We start from the raw sequence: 19,445 nt of genomic DNA, 5'->3' as shown, positions 1-19,445 counted from the left end.
CATTATGGTAAGTGAAAGAAGCCAGTCACAAAGACCATATGTTGTATGTCCTCATATATATGAAATGTCCAGAATAGGCAAATTCAGAGACAGAAAGATTAGTGGTTGCCTAGAGCTAGCAGTGTTGGTGGGAAATGGAGAGTGGCTGCTAATGTGTATACGGGTTTCTTTCTGAAATGATAAAAATGTTCTGAAGTTAGATAGTGGTGATGGTTGCACAATTCTGTGAATATATTAAAAACCACAAAACTGTAAACTTTAAAAGAGTGAATTTTATGGTATATGAATTGTATCTCAATAAAGCTGTTATGAAAAAAATCTTATCTCCTTCACATAGCATACAAAATGTTTTAGGGTCTATCCTTTATCTACTTTTCCAGCACTGGAATACCTTCTCCCTCCCCCTCCACTCCATCTTATTCCTATGCCCCCCTCTCTGAACCTGTGGAATTACCCACCTTCTCAACGACACACCCACTTAGAGCTTTCTTTGCCTCAGAATTCCCCTTTCATCTTGTATATATCTCCATTAAACTACATGCCACCTAGTTGTAACTTTTGTTCTCATGCCTGCCCACCTCTGTTACACTGTGAGTTCCTGTGAATGTCTCTTCATCTTCATATACCTAGTGCCCAGCAGTCAGCCAAGGACTAAAATATCCTTTACTAAACACAAACCCTTGGACTCTGAGAGATAGCATTCTTTCAACTGCACTGAGGACAAGCAGGCTAATAGACCGGAACTTGAATTTTGAAAACAGATCAACCAACTTGAGTCCAAATCCCAGTATAGTCACTCCTTAGCTTTGTGGACTTCCATAAGACAGGGCTTCAATTTCCTAACCTACAAATGCAGATAACTGTACCTAAATGCCAGACTGTTTTAAGGCTTAGATATCACATCTGTAAAGCATCTGGCACATAGAAGGTGTTCATAAATGATAGCTATTACTACTGTTATTTCAACATTATTTTCACCTACAATAGTTAACTTGATTTCACTGAATTGGTACAGTTTTTAGCAATTACTAACTAAAAAAAGACATGTTTTTCTCACTTTAATCAATATTTGAGAAAAAGGTTACTATCATTTCTACCTAGAGACTTAGGGCCCCAAATACACAATGCAGGTTGACACTCAGAAGCTTCAAAAAAGAAGACTTTTTCTGTACAAACTTAGTTCTTAGTTCTAGTTCTGCAACTTAGTATCTTAAGATGTTTAAATATAAATTTTAAGTTTAGACTTTTATAAATGCTAAGTTTAGCCTAGAAAGAATCAACCAATAACCTGAGAGGGCATAAAAGAACAGGAATGGTAAACTAAGACTGAAGAAGTTAGTACTCCAATAATACTGAAGATTTAAATTTAACCAATTTTAGAAGAATTAGTCAACAACTCTGAACAAGAGAATTCACCTACACAAATGGGAAAACAACACCTAAGATAGCTGTGACTCAGCCTGGACTGCTGTAAGGTGAGGGCGAGGGAAGTCGGTTATTTGGCGTATTCTCTTCTGTCTCATATCAGGACTAAATATTAAAGCAAAACTATTTACTTGACTTGAATAAGAAGTACAGAGGGAAAAAATTCACATAGAAGCTTAACTTTCAAGTAAAATATCACCTCTTTGAAACAACGATAAGTTTCTAAGTTTTGAAGCCATTTAAGAAAACACAAAGGAAAAAATAAACAGATTCATCTATTTAATATCTTAAATTTCTGTTGAAAACAAAATTAAAAGATAAACAAATGAAGAAAAACCACAACAAACATGATAGTCAATATTTTTAATGTACAGAGAGCTATTAAAATAGTTAATGAAAATACTAAGACCTCAAATAGATAATTTTTGAAAGACGAAATAAAACTGGATAATAAATGTTAATATTGCCAATAATCAAGAAAATGCAAATGAAGTTTTGTTTTGCTTCTCCTTACAAACGTTTAGAAAAAAACAAACCTTAGCTATTACTCAAGGCTAGCAAAAGCGAGAAGAAGTGAGTGCTGCAGACACAGCTCACGGGAGCACAAACTAGTGCAGCTCTTCAGAAGGCAATGTGAAAATATACAGCAAGAATCCTACCAATGTTCATACCTAATAAGCCAATAATTTCACTTCCGGAAATCTGTCATAAGGAAATAATAATAAATGTGATATTTTAAATAAAGTGTAAATAAAGATATTTGCTGCAGTTTAGTTATTATAGAAAAAAATTGCAAATAATGTGTCCAACAATGGGAGAATGAACTGAGCCAAGCATTATGCTGCCCCTTAAATTCATAATGATATGTGAATTACATTTCAATAAATCTATTTTTTAAAAAAACAAGTTCAGCTTGACCATGTAACAACATGGAAACTGGTTATGTTCCTATAATTTAAAATTTATGATATAATATAAATGTGCATGTATCATTATGAAAATAATAATAGCAGCCCACAATCACTGAATACTTACCAAATGCCAAGCCTTACACTCAGGTCTTTACATGTTATCATTGTTATCTTATTATCATCAATATCATCATTATCAGGGCCATCCTAGGAGGGTCTGAAGTCCAGGGTCACTCATCAACTGTGGGGCTGGCCCAAGATAAATAACACTTTAAAGAAGGCTTCACTGTAAAAATTTTCATAGGCCCCTTGAGAATGTCAAAAACATTTTTTTGAAACGGAATTTTAATTATTTCAGGAAAAAAAGATACAGTACCCTGATCCACTCCTTCCCTCCAAACACAGCCCAGAGCAGCAGCCCTAGCTAAACCAACCAAAAGACAGGCCTGAGGACTACTGTTACACTTACGGAGAACTGATTATGGGATGGTCACACTCAATGTACATTATCTCTTCAACCTCATAACAACCCTATGGATAAAATTATGAAATCTTATTTATTTATTTATTTATTTATTTATTTTAAAGATTGGCACCTGAGCTGACATCTGTTGCCAATCTCTTCTTTTTTCTTTCCTTCTTCTCCCCAAAGCCCCCCAGTACATAGTTGTATATTCTAATTGTAGGTCTCAACATGGCCTGATGAGTGGTGCCAGGTCCGCACCCAGGATCCGAATCAGCAAAACTCTGGGCCACCAAAGCGGAGTACGCAAACTTAACTACTCGACCATGGGGCTGGCCTCTCAACTTTTTAAAGAGGAGAAAACTGAGGCTTACTGAGATTGTTACACTCACAAAGCTACTAAAAGGCTAAACTGGACCTAAATTCCAATCAGACAGCACAAGCCATGTTCCTAACTACAACATTGTATTGTAAAACATGTACACCAATATACATGTAAAAACAAACAAAAAGAAAAGACAGGTGAGTGGGAGACACCCAAATGTGGCTGTCATTGGCTGGTGGACTTGGAATGACTTTTCTCTCCTACTTCTTTTCTTCTGTTACAGATTTTCTTCAGTCGGCATGTGTTATTCTCATAATGAAAAAAAAACCGTTACATAATGAGAAACAAAGTTAAATTTAAGGAGGAAAAGCATTTGGAAAATATCTACGTTAAATGACAAATAAATTATATTGTTAATAAATAAAGTGCTCACTCATTCTTCTTACAGACCGGCAGTCGGTATACCTCAAAATTAAACTAGCAAATTAAGAGAAGAATGTCTTTGATCAAAGCTAGAACAGAAAGGCAGGCTGGAGAGAAAAGGAGTTGAGGTCTAAACTAATCAAATGTGTTAACAGCCAGGGAAAGGTGTGAATGGAACTGAAGCCTCCAACGACAAAAGCTTCAGCGTCTGTTCTCTCCCCTAAGGCTCTGGCTTCTGGCAAAGGCTGCTGGTGGGCCTACCCAACCAATTCACCAAACTTCCCCAGGTATTCCAGAATCCCACCAAGATTACGTTAGGGCCCTCCAACTTCCCCCATTACGCTGGAAAAAGGGTAAAGTCAGAAGAGAAATTGAACCCTGTTTTACAGAAGAGATCTAGAAGGAAGATTCAAATATTCGGAACATTAAACAAGCTATCCTGGAGTCAAAGAGAAATTTATTTCATCAGGTTTTCCCACAGGCAAGGTTAATAATCTTCAAAACCACTCTAAACAACTTGCTGTTCCCAGAACGGGAAATTTCCACGTCTGTTTTCACTCAGTTTTAGTCTCTGGGCCCCTCCCTTTCACCTTCCTTCCCCCCTGGCCTAGAAAGCCCAATTCCAGTGTTACTTCCTCTGCAGAAGTTTGTCTATTTTATATACTTAGAAGGTTAATTCCCTTCTTGGTATCACCAACATCACCCTGAGCACCTTTAATTCAAATCAACAAATATTTACCCGAGTCATTAGATGTATACGACCTGTATAAGATGTATTAGAGCAGGGACTATAGAAGAATAAGACCAAAAGTTAGAATTCCAGATAAGTGCTATAGGTATACAGAAAGGACAAAAGATGGGCACCTAATTTTGCCTTAGGGAACTAGAAAGTTGTTAGATGAGCAATCCCAGAGGAAATGACTCCTAAACTGAGTGCTGAAGAAACGAACAATAGGTACCACCCCGTAGGCTAGGAGGAAGAAAGGAGATTTTAGGAATTGGGAACAGAAATGTGCAAAGACACAGGAAAAAATCTTTTGAGAATTAAAATGACAATTTTAGAGGACTTTGTAAACAGGTCTAATGATAGCCCCTACCTCACAGGAATGCCATAAAACTGAAGTGAGTTAATAAATATAATGAATTAGAATAGTGCTATACATGGGAGGTACTATGTAAACATGAGCTACTATCATTACCATTCTAAAAATCCATAAACAAAACTAAGAAACAAATTTGGAAAAATGTACATCTATATGGCAAAGTCACTATTCTTAATATATAAAGAATTCTTAGAAATAAATAAGATGAACATGCCAATGAAGTGAGAAAAAGGCAGAGACAAATATTTCTCATAGAAGAAAAAAAACCTTTTTAAGTATAACTTTATTCATATTCAGAAAAAGAAAGATTAAAGCAAAGTGGTCTTTATCAAATTAGCAGATTTAGAAAAAGAGACCCAGTGTTTCTGAGGATGTGGGGAACAGGACTGGTTTCACTTGGTAGAACACTTTGATACTGACAAGTTTTTCTAGAAAATAATTTGGCAATACATTTCATGGGCCTTAGGAAGTGTCCACATCTTTTGACCCAATACTACTACAACTACTAGAAATTCATTCTAAGGAAATAATTTTAGATGTGGACACAGATATGGTTACACAAATGTTAACTGTGGCACAATTTAAAATAATAACAACAAAATTTATAAACTACCTTAATGTTACAGAAGAATGAGATGATATGAGTGCAAGATGTAGAGTCAGACTAAGTTCACATCCTTTGTCTACCACTTATTAGCTATGAGATCTTGGGAAAATTATTACACCTGTCCTTATTCAATTTTCTCAACAGTAAAATTAGTAATAGAACAGCTATTATAGAGAGGCTGAGGACTAAATGAGTAAAAATATGCAAAGTGTCTCAAAAGTAACTAGGATATAGTAAATGCTCAATAAATATTAGACATTATTAACATTCAGTAGCAGCAGGGTAATATTATTTAGCCAATAAAAGTTATATTATAAATACATAATAAAATAGAACCATGTTTTTTATAAATGCTAGTAATCTAAAAAGCAGGTTACATAGTAGAGTATATAACACAATTCCATTTTTTGCAGAGAAAAATTTCTAGAAGATCTACCAAAATACTAACACTGAACATTTCTCTGGGTAATATGATTATTAGTGACTATTACTGTCGTCTCTAAATTTCCCTCTGGCTTTCCAATTCTCCACAAGGAACGTATACTACTCATCACAATAAAAATAGTATGAAGTATAGAATTAAACAACAAACACAATATAGGACTTTTAGGAAAAATCAAGTCAAGGTATCTATTCTAAACCATTTGACAAATCTCTGCTCTAGGCTCATGTTATGCCTGAGATTTCTTTTTCTAGCTTAAGTTACTTGGAAATAGAAATATTCAGAGATCTGCTGAGCGCAAACCAATAGTAATACTAAAATAATAAACATTAAATACAATGACCTGAAATATTATTGTTTACTCATAAAATGTGCACAATAATCCTTCCCCAATCTTGAATTCCTTAATAATAATTTTGAATAAGGCAAATTTACTTCTCTCAATCACCCCCACTCACCTGTGCACACACTCCCTACCCCCATTTCCTGTCTTACTTTTCTCCATAGCACTTAGCCAATTCTAACTTCTAGACATTTTATTGTCTCTCCTCCCCCTTCTTGAATACAAACAGCATAAGGGCAGGGGTTTTGTGAATTCTGTTCACTGCTCACATGCTCAGTGCTTGGGCCAGTTCCTGGCAGGCAGGCACTCAATGTTTGTTAGATGAAATAATGACTTCAATATCATGAATTATGAGTAACTTCTGTTGCATTTAACTTTTTAAAGAGGAAAGATGGTGATTGAGAATAAAGAAAAGGAAGTTAAGGCTGGCAGAAAAGGAGAGGGGAAAAAAGACTTTTTTTTCCATTGAAGACCCTAGAAAGGCAAAGATGACACAGTCAACCTAGTGAGGAAAGCAACAGCAAAGATGTATTTAAGGGGGAGCCGCACGTAGCATATGCTTTTTCAAGATGGGATTGCCACCATGCTATAAAGACTGTAAACTCAGGGACTGGAGAGCAGTGTTCAGAAAGTTTTGGGTTACCTGTATCTAACCTAAATGGCTTTCTCCATCTCAATCACCCAAGTGACTCAGCTCTCTGGGACCCAGTGGAACCCTGGATCCTGGATGTAGGAGCTAGGATGGTGGAAGGAGGAGGCAAAAACTCCAACTCAGAATCAAGGAATGAGGACCAGATGCCAGAAGGAAGAAGAGGCGGTCAGGTAAAGCCTTCCAACAGAGGTTGTCTCTGCAAGCAAGACAAAATCAATTTACAGGCATTTCACTGGAACTTTAGCAGAGGGAAAGCCTAAAATGCTTCTAGTGAGAAGGTAAATGGAAATTAAATCTCAAGTCTTAACCATGGCTTCTCTTCTACCACTCCGGTTTTCAGGACTTAATTCAAAGTTAGAAAAGGGATGCTACACATGCATTCCTAGTCCCCATCATTCTAGGCAAATTTCATTAATCTTGAAGTTCTCACTAATACTCATCAAAAAGTATTTCATGCTCACTGAAAAGTAAAGTCACCAAATGTTACATAAGTTGTAAAATTTATTAACTTGACCTACTTAATTCTTGTATTTAAGCAGTCATTCTTAAGTGTGAAGGAGGAGTGGTAGGGTGGTGAGTAGAATATGCAAATACCTATGCCAGTGTGTTCAAGCAAAAATGAAATGATAAAGCAACAGTTATCAGTGTACTCCTGACTGTCAGAGCAAACCCCACTGGCTCCTATCTATGTGGACTCTGCAGTTTGACATAACAGACCATTCTCGACCATTCTTTCCCATTATCGACCTCACACTATTCAAGCACTCCTCACACTGCTAAGTAGAAGCTATTTAAGCACTTGGATTCAAAGACTTTGAAGTGATAATCCAAAACAGTAGTTTCTTTTGCCGATATAGAATGTTTTCTTCCTGTAGGCTATGTTTTTTGGGTTTCTTGTCCCCCCAAATTAAGGGGACTAATAGGCAGATTCTTTGTTGGGAGATGGGACTATAAGTCAGTTCTTCTACATACTCTATTTTCCAGCCTTCTTACGTGGATTGTTTTGATGTTACGATTAAAAATTAAGGGCAAAAAAGCTAATTTCTTTTCCAGTCACTGGGTAAAAAGACCAAAAAAAAAAAAAAGACTAAGCTAGTTTAATTTGAAATTCCTCGTTGAAGCAAGTTGGAATAACAATAGAAAACATTTGTTTGTTTATTTATTTATTTATTAAGCACTTATATAAGCTGTAGTCACTGTGCTAAGCACCTTATATTACATACAACAACACTATGAGATAGGTACTATTTTTATCCCCATTTTACAGATGAGGAAACAGAATCTTAGAGAGTTAAAATAACTTGCCCAAGGCCATACAGCTATTTGGAGTTGGAGCTAGGAGCAGGAGGTTTAACTTGAAAGCCTATACTCTTATCTACTACAGTTATGATGCAAATAAATGAAATTTTTATTTAACCACATATATTGTTTCTAAAATGAATATGCGATAGTGAATAAAATGATTTAGAAAACAAAACAGTTGCTTAAATAAAACAAGTTAAATGTCTACCGTCTGGTAATAGATCCCTAAACGTCTATCAAAACAAGTGCTGAATGGCTCCTCAAGTAAATAAACCATCCAGCGCCCTGATATAGCTGTTAAATTATTTCTACGTGAATCTCTCCAAATGTTATACATTTGCAAGTGAAATATGCTGCCCTCTTAAGAGTTGTAAAAATACATTATTTCTTGATGTATTCACCGTCCTATTTCGGCTCAGTTTCCTCCCCTCCTCCCCCACTTCCTCTCTGCCTTCAGATCCTTTAAGTCCAGTTCAGTTCCTCCTTCTCAAGAACACTTACATGCACACTCTACCCAACAGGACGCTAACGTTAGTCACTGTGCTCTGTAGTTACAGGATGCTGCAAAGTCAAAAACGAACTCAAGTAAAAAATACAGCATTTCTGATCTATCTTCATCTGTAGAGCTATTCACTTACAGAATTAATTCTAAACATTCTTATTTTCCACTTCACACTTGGAATCTTGCCGTCATCTTGATTAGCACATCAAAAAAGTCTACCTTTTTTTAGCCTTTCTTCAAAAAGTTATTCTATAAATTTTTCCATAAAGTATTGAAAATACCAGAATACAAAAAAAAACAAGCAAATGCACTGTTAGATGGTAATAAATATATCACGCTTTAGTAATGTAATTAGTTTATTCTGAATCATTTCTGGAACTTGTGAATATAAATGCTTTACAAGTAAGTACAGTATATAAAAGTGCTAGTGACTTATCAATGGACTAATATATACTTTCATTCATTTACTCAACAAATATTTACTGAATGCCCAAAGGACTATTTCTTGTTTTTAATTTCTGAACCGAGATTAAGTGTACCAAGTAAGGACACAGGTACTGAAGTTAGAAGGATCTTGATTTGAAACCTGGCTCTTGTACTTACTGCTCAGAGACCTAGAGTAGTCCGATAACCTCCAGGTTAACATTTCACTTATCTATTTGATGGGAAGAAAATAACTACTCACAGGGTCATTTCCAGCTTGAAATGATTATGTAAACAGCACAGGGCCTAGTATGTACTAAGTGCTCAATACATCACAACCATGGTAAATATATTTTAATACCGTAGAAAGTAGTTGAAAGAGATAGCCAATAAATGTTCTTTTTGTCTTACCAGAAAGATGGAAATTTGTGAAACTCTAAAGATGTGTTAAAAATAAAAATCAGAAGGTCATGTAAGAAATTTTCCATTTTTTTTAAAAGGAACTACATTAAGTATATAGGGTGAAATGACCAAAAAATAAAAATAAGAAAGAAAGAAAAAGAGATGGATAAAGAAAATCTTGAAAGCTGCTGAGTTTGGGTGATGGGTCTATAGAGGTTCCTCATACAATTCTATTTTTGTGAAAATATAAATTTCTAAAAACTATAATTCCAATCCCAGAACATGCCTAACACATTCCTTCATATTCACGAGAGATCAGGATTTTAGCCTTGAGGTATGTTGAACTCACAGTAGTACCTCCCTGCTCAATAATTCAGTACAGGTCAAGTTTTCTCAGACAAATCTACCTTTCATTGTAAAGGTGAGCAAAGGGAATAATTACATGCATAAAAGGGTAAAACACATAAGCTTTTCACCTGCTCATTAATATATATTAAAACAGCAACAATGCACATTTTTCCATGTCCTTCAACATGAAATTCTGTTTGTTCATGAATTAAGCTTTTAAAAACAACTTCCACCTTACATACTTTGGCAATTACAAGGGATACATGTCAATCATATCTCAAGAACGCTGGGGAAACAGAAAAGAAATTCCAAGGAAATCCTAGGCACAGCCAAAGAAACCTAAAGGTGTGCACATCAGAGGTGCTAGTATCTTTAAAATTCGAGGGACACCATTACTAAAATATGTAAAGGTTTTACATGATGTTTCTAAATTGCGTTTAGGTTTTATCACTGATTTACAACCCAGCAAACCAGCACAGGGAAAGAGGCAATTAATTTTCTTGAGAGACTTAAGAAGATTAACCTACAGAGTCTACACCACCTAAATTAAGCTGACTAAAACAACAAAATTTCAAGTCACACCTCGCCTATTCTGGGTAAGCAAGTAAACACTAGTAAAAACAAACTAGAGCATTTAGTAAAGCAATAATTTTTGTGTTAACCTTAATTTCTATCACAAAGTGGTTGGAACTATCAAAAATATACCTAGTTGATAATTAATAAAAGTCTCAAATGAAGCATACTTGCCACCAGCAATCATTCAACGATAAAGCACATGGCTAATAAATCCCAATACAGCATCTTTTCACAGAATGAAAAGCCACCTGCAGTTTCAGCCTCGGTTTACCCAATCGGTACGCACATGCAGCCGTCTTTAAATTAAAAAATATATATAGTAATAAGTAAATAAAGGATACTCTTCTGGCCTAAGAGATTACATCTTTCCGTGCTTCCTGGACACCCTGGAAGTCGCTAATGCTTAAGTCAAGCTGTAACATTCCCCAACTTTGGTTTCACGCGAGCGCTGGACGCCGAGCATCCGCCCACTGGCCCCTCGTGACTCGGGCCACTTTGACGCACCGGGATGCGGCTGCCCTGACATTCCCCACCGACCATGACCGAGAAGGAAAACCAACTCCGCGAAAAGAGAATAGGTCCCCGAGGAAGCGTGCGGGTGTCCCTAAAGGCTCTCTTCGGCAGGCACCCCGAAAGCTAGGGGCCACGCCGCCCCCGGCGGCCGCACCTGCCAGAAGAGGGCGGGGGCTCGGGCTCGGCCGCAGGGAAGGGGCAGCCCGGGCCCGGCCCCTCGGCGTCCGCCCTGGCCCCGCCGCGGGGGCAGGAACCCCGCGCCGCAGGTTTCCGCCCGGCGCCGCCGAGAGTGCCAAGGGCCTAGGTCGGGGGCCGCCCGCGCTCCCGAGGCCGCGTCCGCATCGCCCGGGGCGCGCAGCCGCCTCCCAGCCCGGCCGCGGCGCCTCCCGCACCTGCCCGCGCCCTGCGGCAGCCCCGCCGAGCGAGCGCCGTCACCCACCTGGCGCTCCCGCCGCGCCTCCCGCACGTCACGGCGCGACCCCGCGGCCCTCGGCAGCAGCGGCGCGGGCGCACGCCGGAGACCCTGCTCGGCCGCCGCGGCCGGGTCGTCGCTGGGCCGCCGACAGCGAACCTGTTGCGCAGCCTGTCACGGCCGCTCAGGTCCGCGACGCCGCCTCAGCCCCACAACAACATGGCGGCCGCGGCCTCCGCAGGAAGCCGGGGGGCGGGGAGGTAGGCGACGCGCCGGGCAGCTGACGACCCGCCCGCCCGCCCGCTGCCGGGCACCGACGGCCCGCCCTCGGGAGCCCGCAGTGGGCCCGGGTGCGGCTCCTCACATCCACAGCCCCGGGCACCGGACCCCGCGGGCCTGGCCCAAGGGCGCCGCTGTCCCCTCGGGGAAGCCCCGAAGCCCCGGACCTGGCAGCCCTTCCCGGAGCTGCGACGACCCACCTGGCTCCTCCTCCCCGAGGTGACATGCTGAGGGTGGGTGGTGCGTTTCCTGCCACAGAGGACCCCGCTGGTTCTTTTTGGAAAGGGGCAAGCGGTGGCCGGCGCGTCCCTTCGGCACCCCACCTGGGGCTCTCGCCGCAGCCCTCGCCCTCCCTACGGCTTCTTCGCTGATCTGGGAGCACGGAGTCCCCGGGAGGGGGAGGGGGGCGGAGAAGGATGGCCCCACCCTTGCTCACGGGTCTGTTGCCGGCCTCTGGGACCCTCCCCAGGTCCCCCAGACGGACTAACCATACCCAGCCGTCATGCATTCAGCATTCCTCACCCTCCTCCAAAACAAACAGAAAAGCCCAGCAAGACGGGTCTCCCTACCCCGTCCACACACGGGAGCAGCTCCCCCACTACTCTCACAGGGCGGGAAGAAGACCACCCTCTCCCCACAAAGTCCCCTGCCTGGAGGCCTGCGGGAGCTGCACACTCTTTCCCACCCCATAGCCCCCTGACAGATGAAGCTGCGCCTCGGTATCTTTTTTTCTCCCCTTCCAGCCCCTGCTCTCCTCACAAAAGACCAGATTTCAACTCAAGTCACCCCCCGGAGACCGAGGGCTGAGGGCGCGCCCTTGACACAGCGTGGCTTCAGGAAAAAGGCTTTCTGTTAGTTGAGGTTTAGAGGAGGAGTCAGTGGGCATAACAAAATGGGCGTCCAAGACCCAAGAATTCTGCTGGATTGGGACGCAGAGTGGGGGCTGGGCCCGTGTGCAAAGCACATCCCCGTGACTTGTGTTGGTAAAGCAGAAATGCATGCAGAGCAAACCATTCCTTACCTGTTGGGGCAGGGGAAGGTAGCAAGGCTGGCTTGAGAGGGATGGCGCCGAAGCCCGGGCCTATCTGAGCTGGCCCACCAACTTAGGTGAGGAACTTAGCAAACATCAATGGTGATAAACAGGCTTTTCCCGCTCTCACACGCAGTGTTTTTCCTAACCCTTCGATTGGGACCTGACCAAGACCTGACAGACAGGTCCTGAGCTTCAGTGACACAGAGTAGCCTGACTCCTTTGTAGTAGTCTCGGAGGTCCCTTATCTACTGGGGACCAGTCAATCTGCAGACAAACCACCCAAGCTAGGAGTAGCCCCCCTGAGCACGTGGTCTCATTCCCACAGTAGACATCACCAATTAATTGTGGTACTCCCTTTCCAGCCTAAGCCTGGGAATCGTTCTCAACATAGTGCTCCAGAGAGTTGGCCTGGAAGGTGAAACCTATTTTTAATTCCTGTAGGCAGATAGCCAGTCTCCGTTTCTCTCCCATCATTTGATCAATGTCATTTGCTTTTCTGGGTTCTGGACCTGGTGCAATTCACCCTGAATCCTCTTTGTTTCTGAAAGAGGAGCCAAATCCTTTGCAAGACAAAAATGAAGTTTTTAGAAAGGAATGTGTAAAAGAGCAAAAAACATTTTAAAAAGTCTCCCTAAAATAAACCAAAAAGCTAACAACTTCTGATGGAAATTGGGATCCTTTATGCAACTGGGAGCCTACAGTAGCCCAAGCACTAAAAGAACTATATCCCAGGGTCCGATTCAGAACTTTTGTTACCCGGCCCGCCGACCCCATAAAACATTAACCACAACCCTGCTCAGAACAAGCCTAACATGCTCCGTCCGAATGTGGGTCGGAGTCCCACCGGAGTGAGGTGAAATTGGTAACACTTTAAGGACAATTTGTCCATCCTATCCTACTCTTTCAGTATTTATGTTTCCCGTAGGTGATACATCCACCATCCCAGTTCTTTGACTTCCTCTTAGGACATGCTCGTAATTTCTCTCCTTAGTATGTCCCCAATTCCACCACCTCTTTTTCAACTTCAGCACCAACTGGAGATCAGATATGTGTGGGAGCTAAGTCCTACTTAAGACATATAAGATACCTGTCAAGTCTAAAGAAGATTAGGAATTCTGTAGGGTGAAAGGTCGCGAGGTCAGGGAAGGGACTAGGTATGTTACATTTCTCCTCCTCTAGTTCTGCCACAATTTAGGATAGATTCTTAGGACTGTTCCCTAGCTTTTACCATGGGAGTGTTTAATCTCAGTCTGTTTTCTTTCCCTGCACTGATCCTCCCTTCAACCATATATACCCCGTGTTCTATCAATTTCCCTTTCTGTTAATTTTCAAGGATTCCATCTTTCACCCCATTCGTACCTAGCCTACCCTCAAAACAAACCCATAGTGGTGGGAAGAGGCTAGAATAGAGGACAGAAGCAATTTCAGACTCAAAGCGTCTCATAAGATAAATACATTATCTTATAGAGTAGGAAGGCTTTGAAAACTTGGAGCTCATATTTTATGTAATACCTGTATTAGTAATAAATCTCCCAAGACAATGCTATACACAAATAATTTATAAAGAAATTAAGAGGAAAGGGGCAACAACAATAACAAAATTTGCCCAGATCATATTTATAATTTCTGGTGCACTTCTTTCTTTGCTGTTGATCTGAGTTTCCATCTGTCAATATTTCCCTTCAACTGAAAGAACTTCTTAGTTCCTTAGTGTTTTTTCTAGTGCAGACCTGTTAGCTACAAATTCTCTTAGTTTGGGCGCCGGGCCGGTGGCGCAGTGGTTAAGTGTGCACATTCCACTTTGGTGGCCTGGGGTTCACCTGTTCAGATCCTGGGTGCAGACATGGCACTGCTTGGCAAGCCACACTGTGGTAGATGTCCCACATAGAAAGTAGAGGAAGGTGGGCATGGATGTTAGCTCAGGGGCAGTCTTCCTTAGCAAAAAGAGGAGGCTTGGCAACAGATGTTAGCTCAGGACTAATCTTCCTCAAAAAAAAAAGAAAAAAATCTTAGCCATTATTTCTTTCTTTTCTTTTCTTTTTAAGATTGGCACCTGAACTAATATCTGTTGACAATCTTCTTTTTTTTCTTCTTCTTCTCCCCAAAGTCCCCCCGGTACATAATGTGTATTCTAGTTGCAGGTCCTTCTGGTTCTGCTGTGTGGAATGCCGCCTCATCATGGCTTGATGAGCGGTGCTAGGTCCATGCTCTGGATCCAAACCGGCAAAACCCTGGGCCACCGAAGCGGAGCACACGAACTTAACCACTCAGCCACAGGGCCTGCCCCAGCCATTATTTCTTTAAATAGTTTTTTCTGCCCCATTCTCTCATCTCCTTCTGGCATTCCAATTACATGTATATTTGACTGTTTGATATCATCTAGAGTTCATATTAGATGTGCCCCACCAGTGTAGTAGTGTTCCACCACTGAACACCAGAAAAACCTGGCTCCACCCTCCTGATCCTCAGGGCATCTGGAGATAAGGAGATCGAGTGGTGGGAATCTAAAGCTGTGCCCCCTTTACCTTCTGCCTTTGGTAGAAGTTCATCTGCCTCTACTGTCAGCAACTGTGCTTTCTAGCCAGCGTGTCTCTTCTACTCTTCTATCCTGTAGAAAATAACACAACCTCACAACCTCTCCTTATCCCTCCTAAACACACACATACACATAGACTGTCACATTGATTCTATCCCTTCTGAGATATTGAAGGAAAGTGAGGTTTGTTCCTTTTTCAGTTTCTTTTTCCTCTCAAAACTCACATGAAAGAATAGATGTGCTGACAGTTGTCCTTTGTGCATAAAAAACTAAAGTCAAAGGCAATCTGGGAAACCAAGCGGAAGTTGCCCTAGTATTTGACCATAAGAGCAAATGAAAAGCAGGCCAGAGAGGGCAGGTCAGGGTCCAGGAAAAGGCCTAGGGCTTCATTTGACATGTATCTGCCAATTCATTAACTTCATTTTTCGTTCAGTAAATAGTTATTAAGAACCTACTATGTTCCAGCTACTAGAAACAAGGAGTTAGCACTAGTGGGGAGCAACTGAGACTCAATTCAGATGAACGGTCAAGGGAATACATTTGTTCCTTTGCTCTTTCCTCAGCTTCTTGACCTCCCACACTCTATTTTGGAGGCCTGGGGAAGATGAAAAACAGAGAAGAAGTGGAAATAGGAGTGACTTAAGGGAAAGAGGAGGGAAGGGAAATTCCCTAACATGGAAACAAGAGTGTTCTTATTGGTCTACTTGTGTCGTGCAATAGTTGAGACTCTGGCTTCAGGCCTGATGGTACCGGAAAGGCAGTACCAAGCAAGCAGAGGGGGAAGTTAGCCCAGACTTGGCCTTCTGCCAATACTGCAGGGTGGAGCCAAAGGCCAGATTGGGGCAAGGCCCTGGACAGGATGTGCCCGTTCATGACTGAAGCATCAAGGGCTTCCAGTCTGGCAGGTGTAGCTCAGCGAAAGGGAATCCAGCCTGTATTCAAGATTCAGACATGCTTCCTGTCTGGCATATTTTGCCCAGCTGTCTGTTTAGTTCATTGTTGCTGTCTCCAGCACAAACCTGGAGTGATACCAGTTCCCTTCTTGTAATAACCGAACTATATTTATGTAGCGTTTTGAACTTGACAGAGTACTTTTGGTTTTTCATTTAATCAACACAACAATCCTGGGAAGCAGGGTAAAGTTCTGTTTGTGATCATCTAGCATTGGTTGGTATGAAGAAAAAGAGGTGAAATCAGACGTCAGCCTCTTGCTGGGAGTTTTCCCATACCGAATTGTTATGATTTTCTTTTCCCCTTTTAAATAGAGAAACACAGGCCATGCTATTCTGGATTCAGATAGCAACAATGTTTTAGTTTAAAATGTAGAGTGAATCAGATCATTTTGTACTGCTTGGTCCAGTCTGGCCAAACAAACATTTTTATTTCTAGTATGCCTTTTCCTTCTTCCTAAGTAAGACAGTATCTTGAGCCAATGAAATATAAGAAAGATAACTGCCCCTGCCCTGGCCTCCACCCCGACGCTTGGGGGAGAGAGATGGAGTCGCCATCCCTGCTCTAGCACCAGAGCACCATGGGAGGGTAGACCCCAGGCAAATGGGAGGCCACGTTTTGCTTCTTTAGCTGATGTGCTTGAAACATGCCCTGTCTTGACTTCTATCATGAACAAGATGAAGATCTAAAAATTAGAACAATGAAATCGCTGCCCCAAATACCTCAAAACAGCTGCCATCCTTATCTACCGCAGAGAGGAAGGACCAGACGGGGAGAAGCTTTTGCCTTGGGACTCAGATGGAGATTAGCATTGGCTGCTTGGTGCTATTTGCCATTTCTGGTTTTTTCCTTTTGTGTTGCATGTATCCAATAAATAGGTCTTTTTCCCCCCTCTTCTGGTACCTATAGTTTAAAGTGCTTAATTCAGTAGAACCACATAGGAGGATAAGAAAAAACAAAAATAGACTGCTTGCAAATTAATTTAACCTCAGAAGCTGTTCCTCAACAGGTGGATATTTTTGGCTTTTTTAATAAATGAAAAACTTGAGGGTCAGAAAAACTACAGCACTTGAACAAGGCCATTCAGCCATAAGTGCTGAGAATGGCTAGTATCCAGTCCTCCTAACATTTAACAATCCCCCCCACCATTGTTTGCTGAGTGTGCCAGACACACACAAACACACACACGTATATAGTCTCTAATCCTTCAGATAACACTGGATGGCAGGAATTATAAACCTCATTTCACAGGCAAAGAAACTGAAGTTTAGAGAAATTGGATCATTTTTCCACAGACACGTATTTAGGAAAGAGAAGAGCTAGAATTTGACTCCCGATTTTTATGACTATCAAGTCCATGCTCTTTCTACTCTACAATACTTCCTCTCACTATATTGCAGCATCAATAATTTCTCTGTTTTTGTATTAAATATACATGAATAAGATCTTCCAAAATAACTTATCTTGTAAGAACATATGTTCACAAAATGTGAGGATGCAAACAGTAGGTCAAGTTCTACTTTACAGTCAGACACACCACGTGACGCTCCTGACCTTGTGATTCCTCCCTCTGCAGCCGGGGCTTCACCTCACAGTGTACCCCCGTTCTCTGTGTTGGCTACAGATTTCCAGGGTGTGACTTACATGGTCTTATTTCTTAGATTCCTTTCAGAGTCTGTCATGTAAATAACATAACTCTTTAGAAAAGAGAACCCACCTGATCATTTGAAGAGGAGTGGCAGCAATGGCCTTCAAGATGTACACTCAGTCTGGCCGATGTGAGCCATAATAACCAACTAACTGAACATCTTGCCGTTCATGACCACCCACATTGACCCAAGGTAATTTAGTAAGGTCAGATTACCCAAAATACTTTGAAATACTTAGAAAAGCTTCATTACATTCCAAATAGGCAATTTAATGAAAATAAAATCTTCTTAATGTCTGTGTCTGATTTTAAATTCTGTGAAATGACCTTATCTGATTACAGACTATTTTTTTCTTCTTTATTGAGGTATAATTTGCAGGTGGTAAAGTACACACATCATAAATTTGCCAGCTCCTAGATTTTATATAAGTAAAATCATACAGAATGTACCCATCTGTGTCTGGCTTCTTTTGTTCAATGTTGTAGACAGTCCATTTTGAAGCAACAGAATTTTTATCACACTTTGAAATAGTCTTCCTAGAATTGACTCATTTGTGGGAGGAGGAATTAAAAAGATTTCAGACTAAGTCATTTTTAAGAGATTGCCTGAAAATTATCTCATTTTCATCAAGAAGTACTTAATGAAAACCCTTGTGCAATGTTATCTGTCCATCCCTCACTTTGCTCCAAAAAATAATTTCAAGTTCTTTCTATTGCTACACTAAGAATTTTTAATTTTATGCTCTGGAAAATGCCTGCATTGTTTGGGTACTTAAGAAAGTTGTTAAGCAAACTCACCATAGAAAGAAAGAAAATGAGGGAGCTTTGGAGAGAAGAAAAAAAAAGAAGATGTTTGTTTGGAAATAACAGGAATCAGCTCAAGGGACTTAAGCAAAAAAAGGAACAGTTTATTCTATATAAGGTTATAGGAGCATGTCGGTGTTGCCAAAGGCAGGAATGGAGCCAGCAAATGGAATCAGGAACTGAACACTGTCCAGGTACCTTCTCTCTCTCATCTCTGTACTTGTGCTTCATTTTCTTTCTACAGACTGGCTTCCTATCCTGGAGAAGGATGGTGGAAGATGCCCTCACCTCATCACCACCTCACCCCCAGTTCCGTGTTCTGGGTCTAGTCACCTAAAGAACTGAATCCCTCACCTGTAATTCCAAATTTCTTGGGATGAGACTCTGATTGGTCCAACTTGGGTCAGGTGCTCATTCCTGGTCTAATCAACTGTGAGGAGGAGAGTGGAGTCAAGCTGTATGAACAAGTCTCACTGGCCCCCCCTCTTGCAACTTTGGAGTTGTACTGTCTGGAGGCCAAGGGGAAAGGAGGAGCAGTATGAACTGGATGGACACCACAACAGATGTCTTTTGTCAGGCAGACATATTAGTACTGAAGGCTATTTTTTTAATGAAAGAAAAAAGTAAATATTAAAATCTCTTTGCCAGTATGCTACTATCTTTGAGACTCTTATTATAATGGCTTAATATATTTTAGTTCACTCGGATGCTTTAAGGAGAACCTAGGTGATATCAAAGGGTTTTGTGTTGCTGTTTGATTTTTTCGTTTTCTACAAGACAGCATAGCTGAAATGGTATTACAACTCCAGAGTTCTCTTCTTCTTCTTTTTTTTTTTTGTAAGGAAGATTGGCCCTGAGCTAACATTTGTTGCCAGTCTTCCTCTTTTTTTTCTGCCCAAAGCTGCAGTACATAGTTGTATATCCTAGTTGTAAGTCATTCTAGTTCTTCTATATGGGATGCCGCCACAGCATGGCCTGATAAGCGGTGTGTAGTTCTGCATCTGAACCAACAAACCCCAGGC

At 41.1% G+C, this 19,445-nt stretch overlaps 2 protein-coding genes across 19 annotated transcripts in view; one reads left to right on the top strand and one right to left on the bottom strand.

The window, feature by feature from the left end:
* Positions 1–12,678, bottom strand: part of ITSN2 (intersectin 2) — a 134,455-nt gene extending 121,777 nt beyond the window's left edge. For 6 of the 18 annotated variants that reach the window (XR_011426545.1, XM_023619418.2, XM_070236577.1 and 3 more), the window contains exon 1: positions 11,200–11,649. The gene's annotated coding sequence lies outside the window, so the exon portion shown is untranslated. The other 12 variants (XR_011426543.1, XR_011426546.1, XM_070236581.1 and 9 more) reach the window with 6 other exon arrangements.
* LOC100630511 (serine/arginine repetitive matrix protein 3-like) lies at positions 6,827–19,073 on the top strand. The gene is made up of 3 exons (XM_023618438.2): positions 6,827–6,864; positions 10,858–11,670; positions 18,668–19,073. The coding sequence occupies exons 1-3, from the start codon at positions 6,827–6,829 to the stop codon at positions 18,750–18,752; spliced, it is 936 nt and encodes a 311-aa protein (XP_023474206.1). The 3' UTR covers positions 18,753–19,073.
* The last annotated feature ends 372 nt before the right edge of the window (positions 19,074–19,445 follow it).

Source organism: Equus caballus, chromosome 15 (genome assembly GCF_041296265.1).
Source record: "Equus caballus isolate H_3958 breed thoroughbred chromosome 15, TB-T2T, whole genome shotgun sequence".
Lineage (NCBI taxonomy): Eukaryota > Metazoa > Chordata > Mammalia > Perissodactyla > Equidae > Equus > Equus caballus.
Note: the sequence above shows the minus strand (reverse complement) of the source record. Positions and strands in the feature narration are given on the sequence as shown.

What these genes read in the sequence shown, in the direction of transcription:
- LOC100630511 (XM_023618438.2), top strand. Translation starts at nt 6,827, where the DNA reads ATGAGGACCAGATGCCAGAAGGAAGAAGAGGCGGTCAG. An exon ending in AAGGAAGAAGAGGCGGTCAG is followed by an intron (nt 6,865 to 10,857) that starts GTAAAGCCTTCC and finishes GTGTCCCTAAAG; the next exon opens with GCTCTCTTCGGCAGGCACCC. An exon ending in CCTGGCTCCTCCTCCCCGAG is followed by an intron (nt 11,671 to 18,667) that starts GTGACATGCTGA and finishes TTCTTTCTACAG; the next exon opens with ACTGGCTTCCTATCCTGGAG.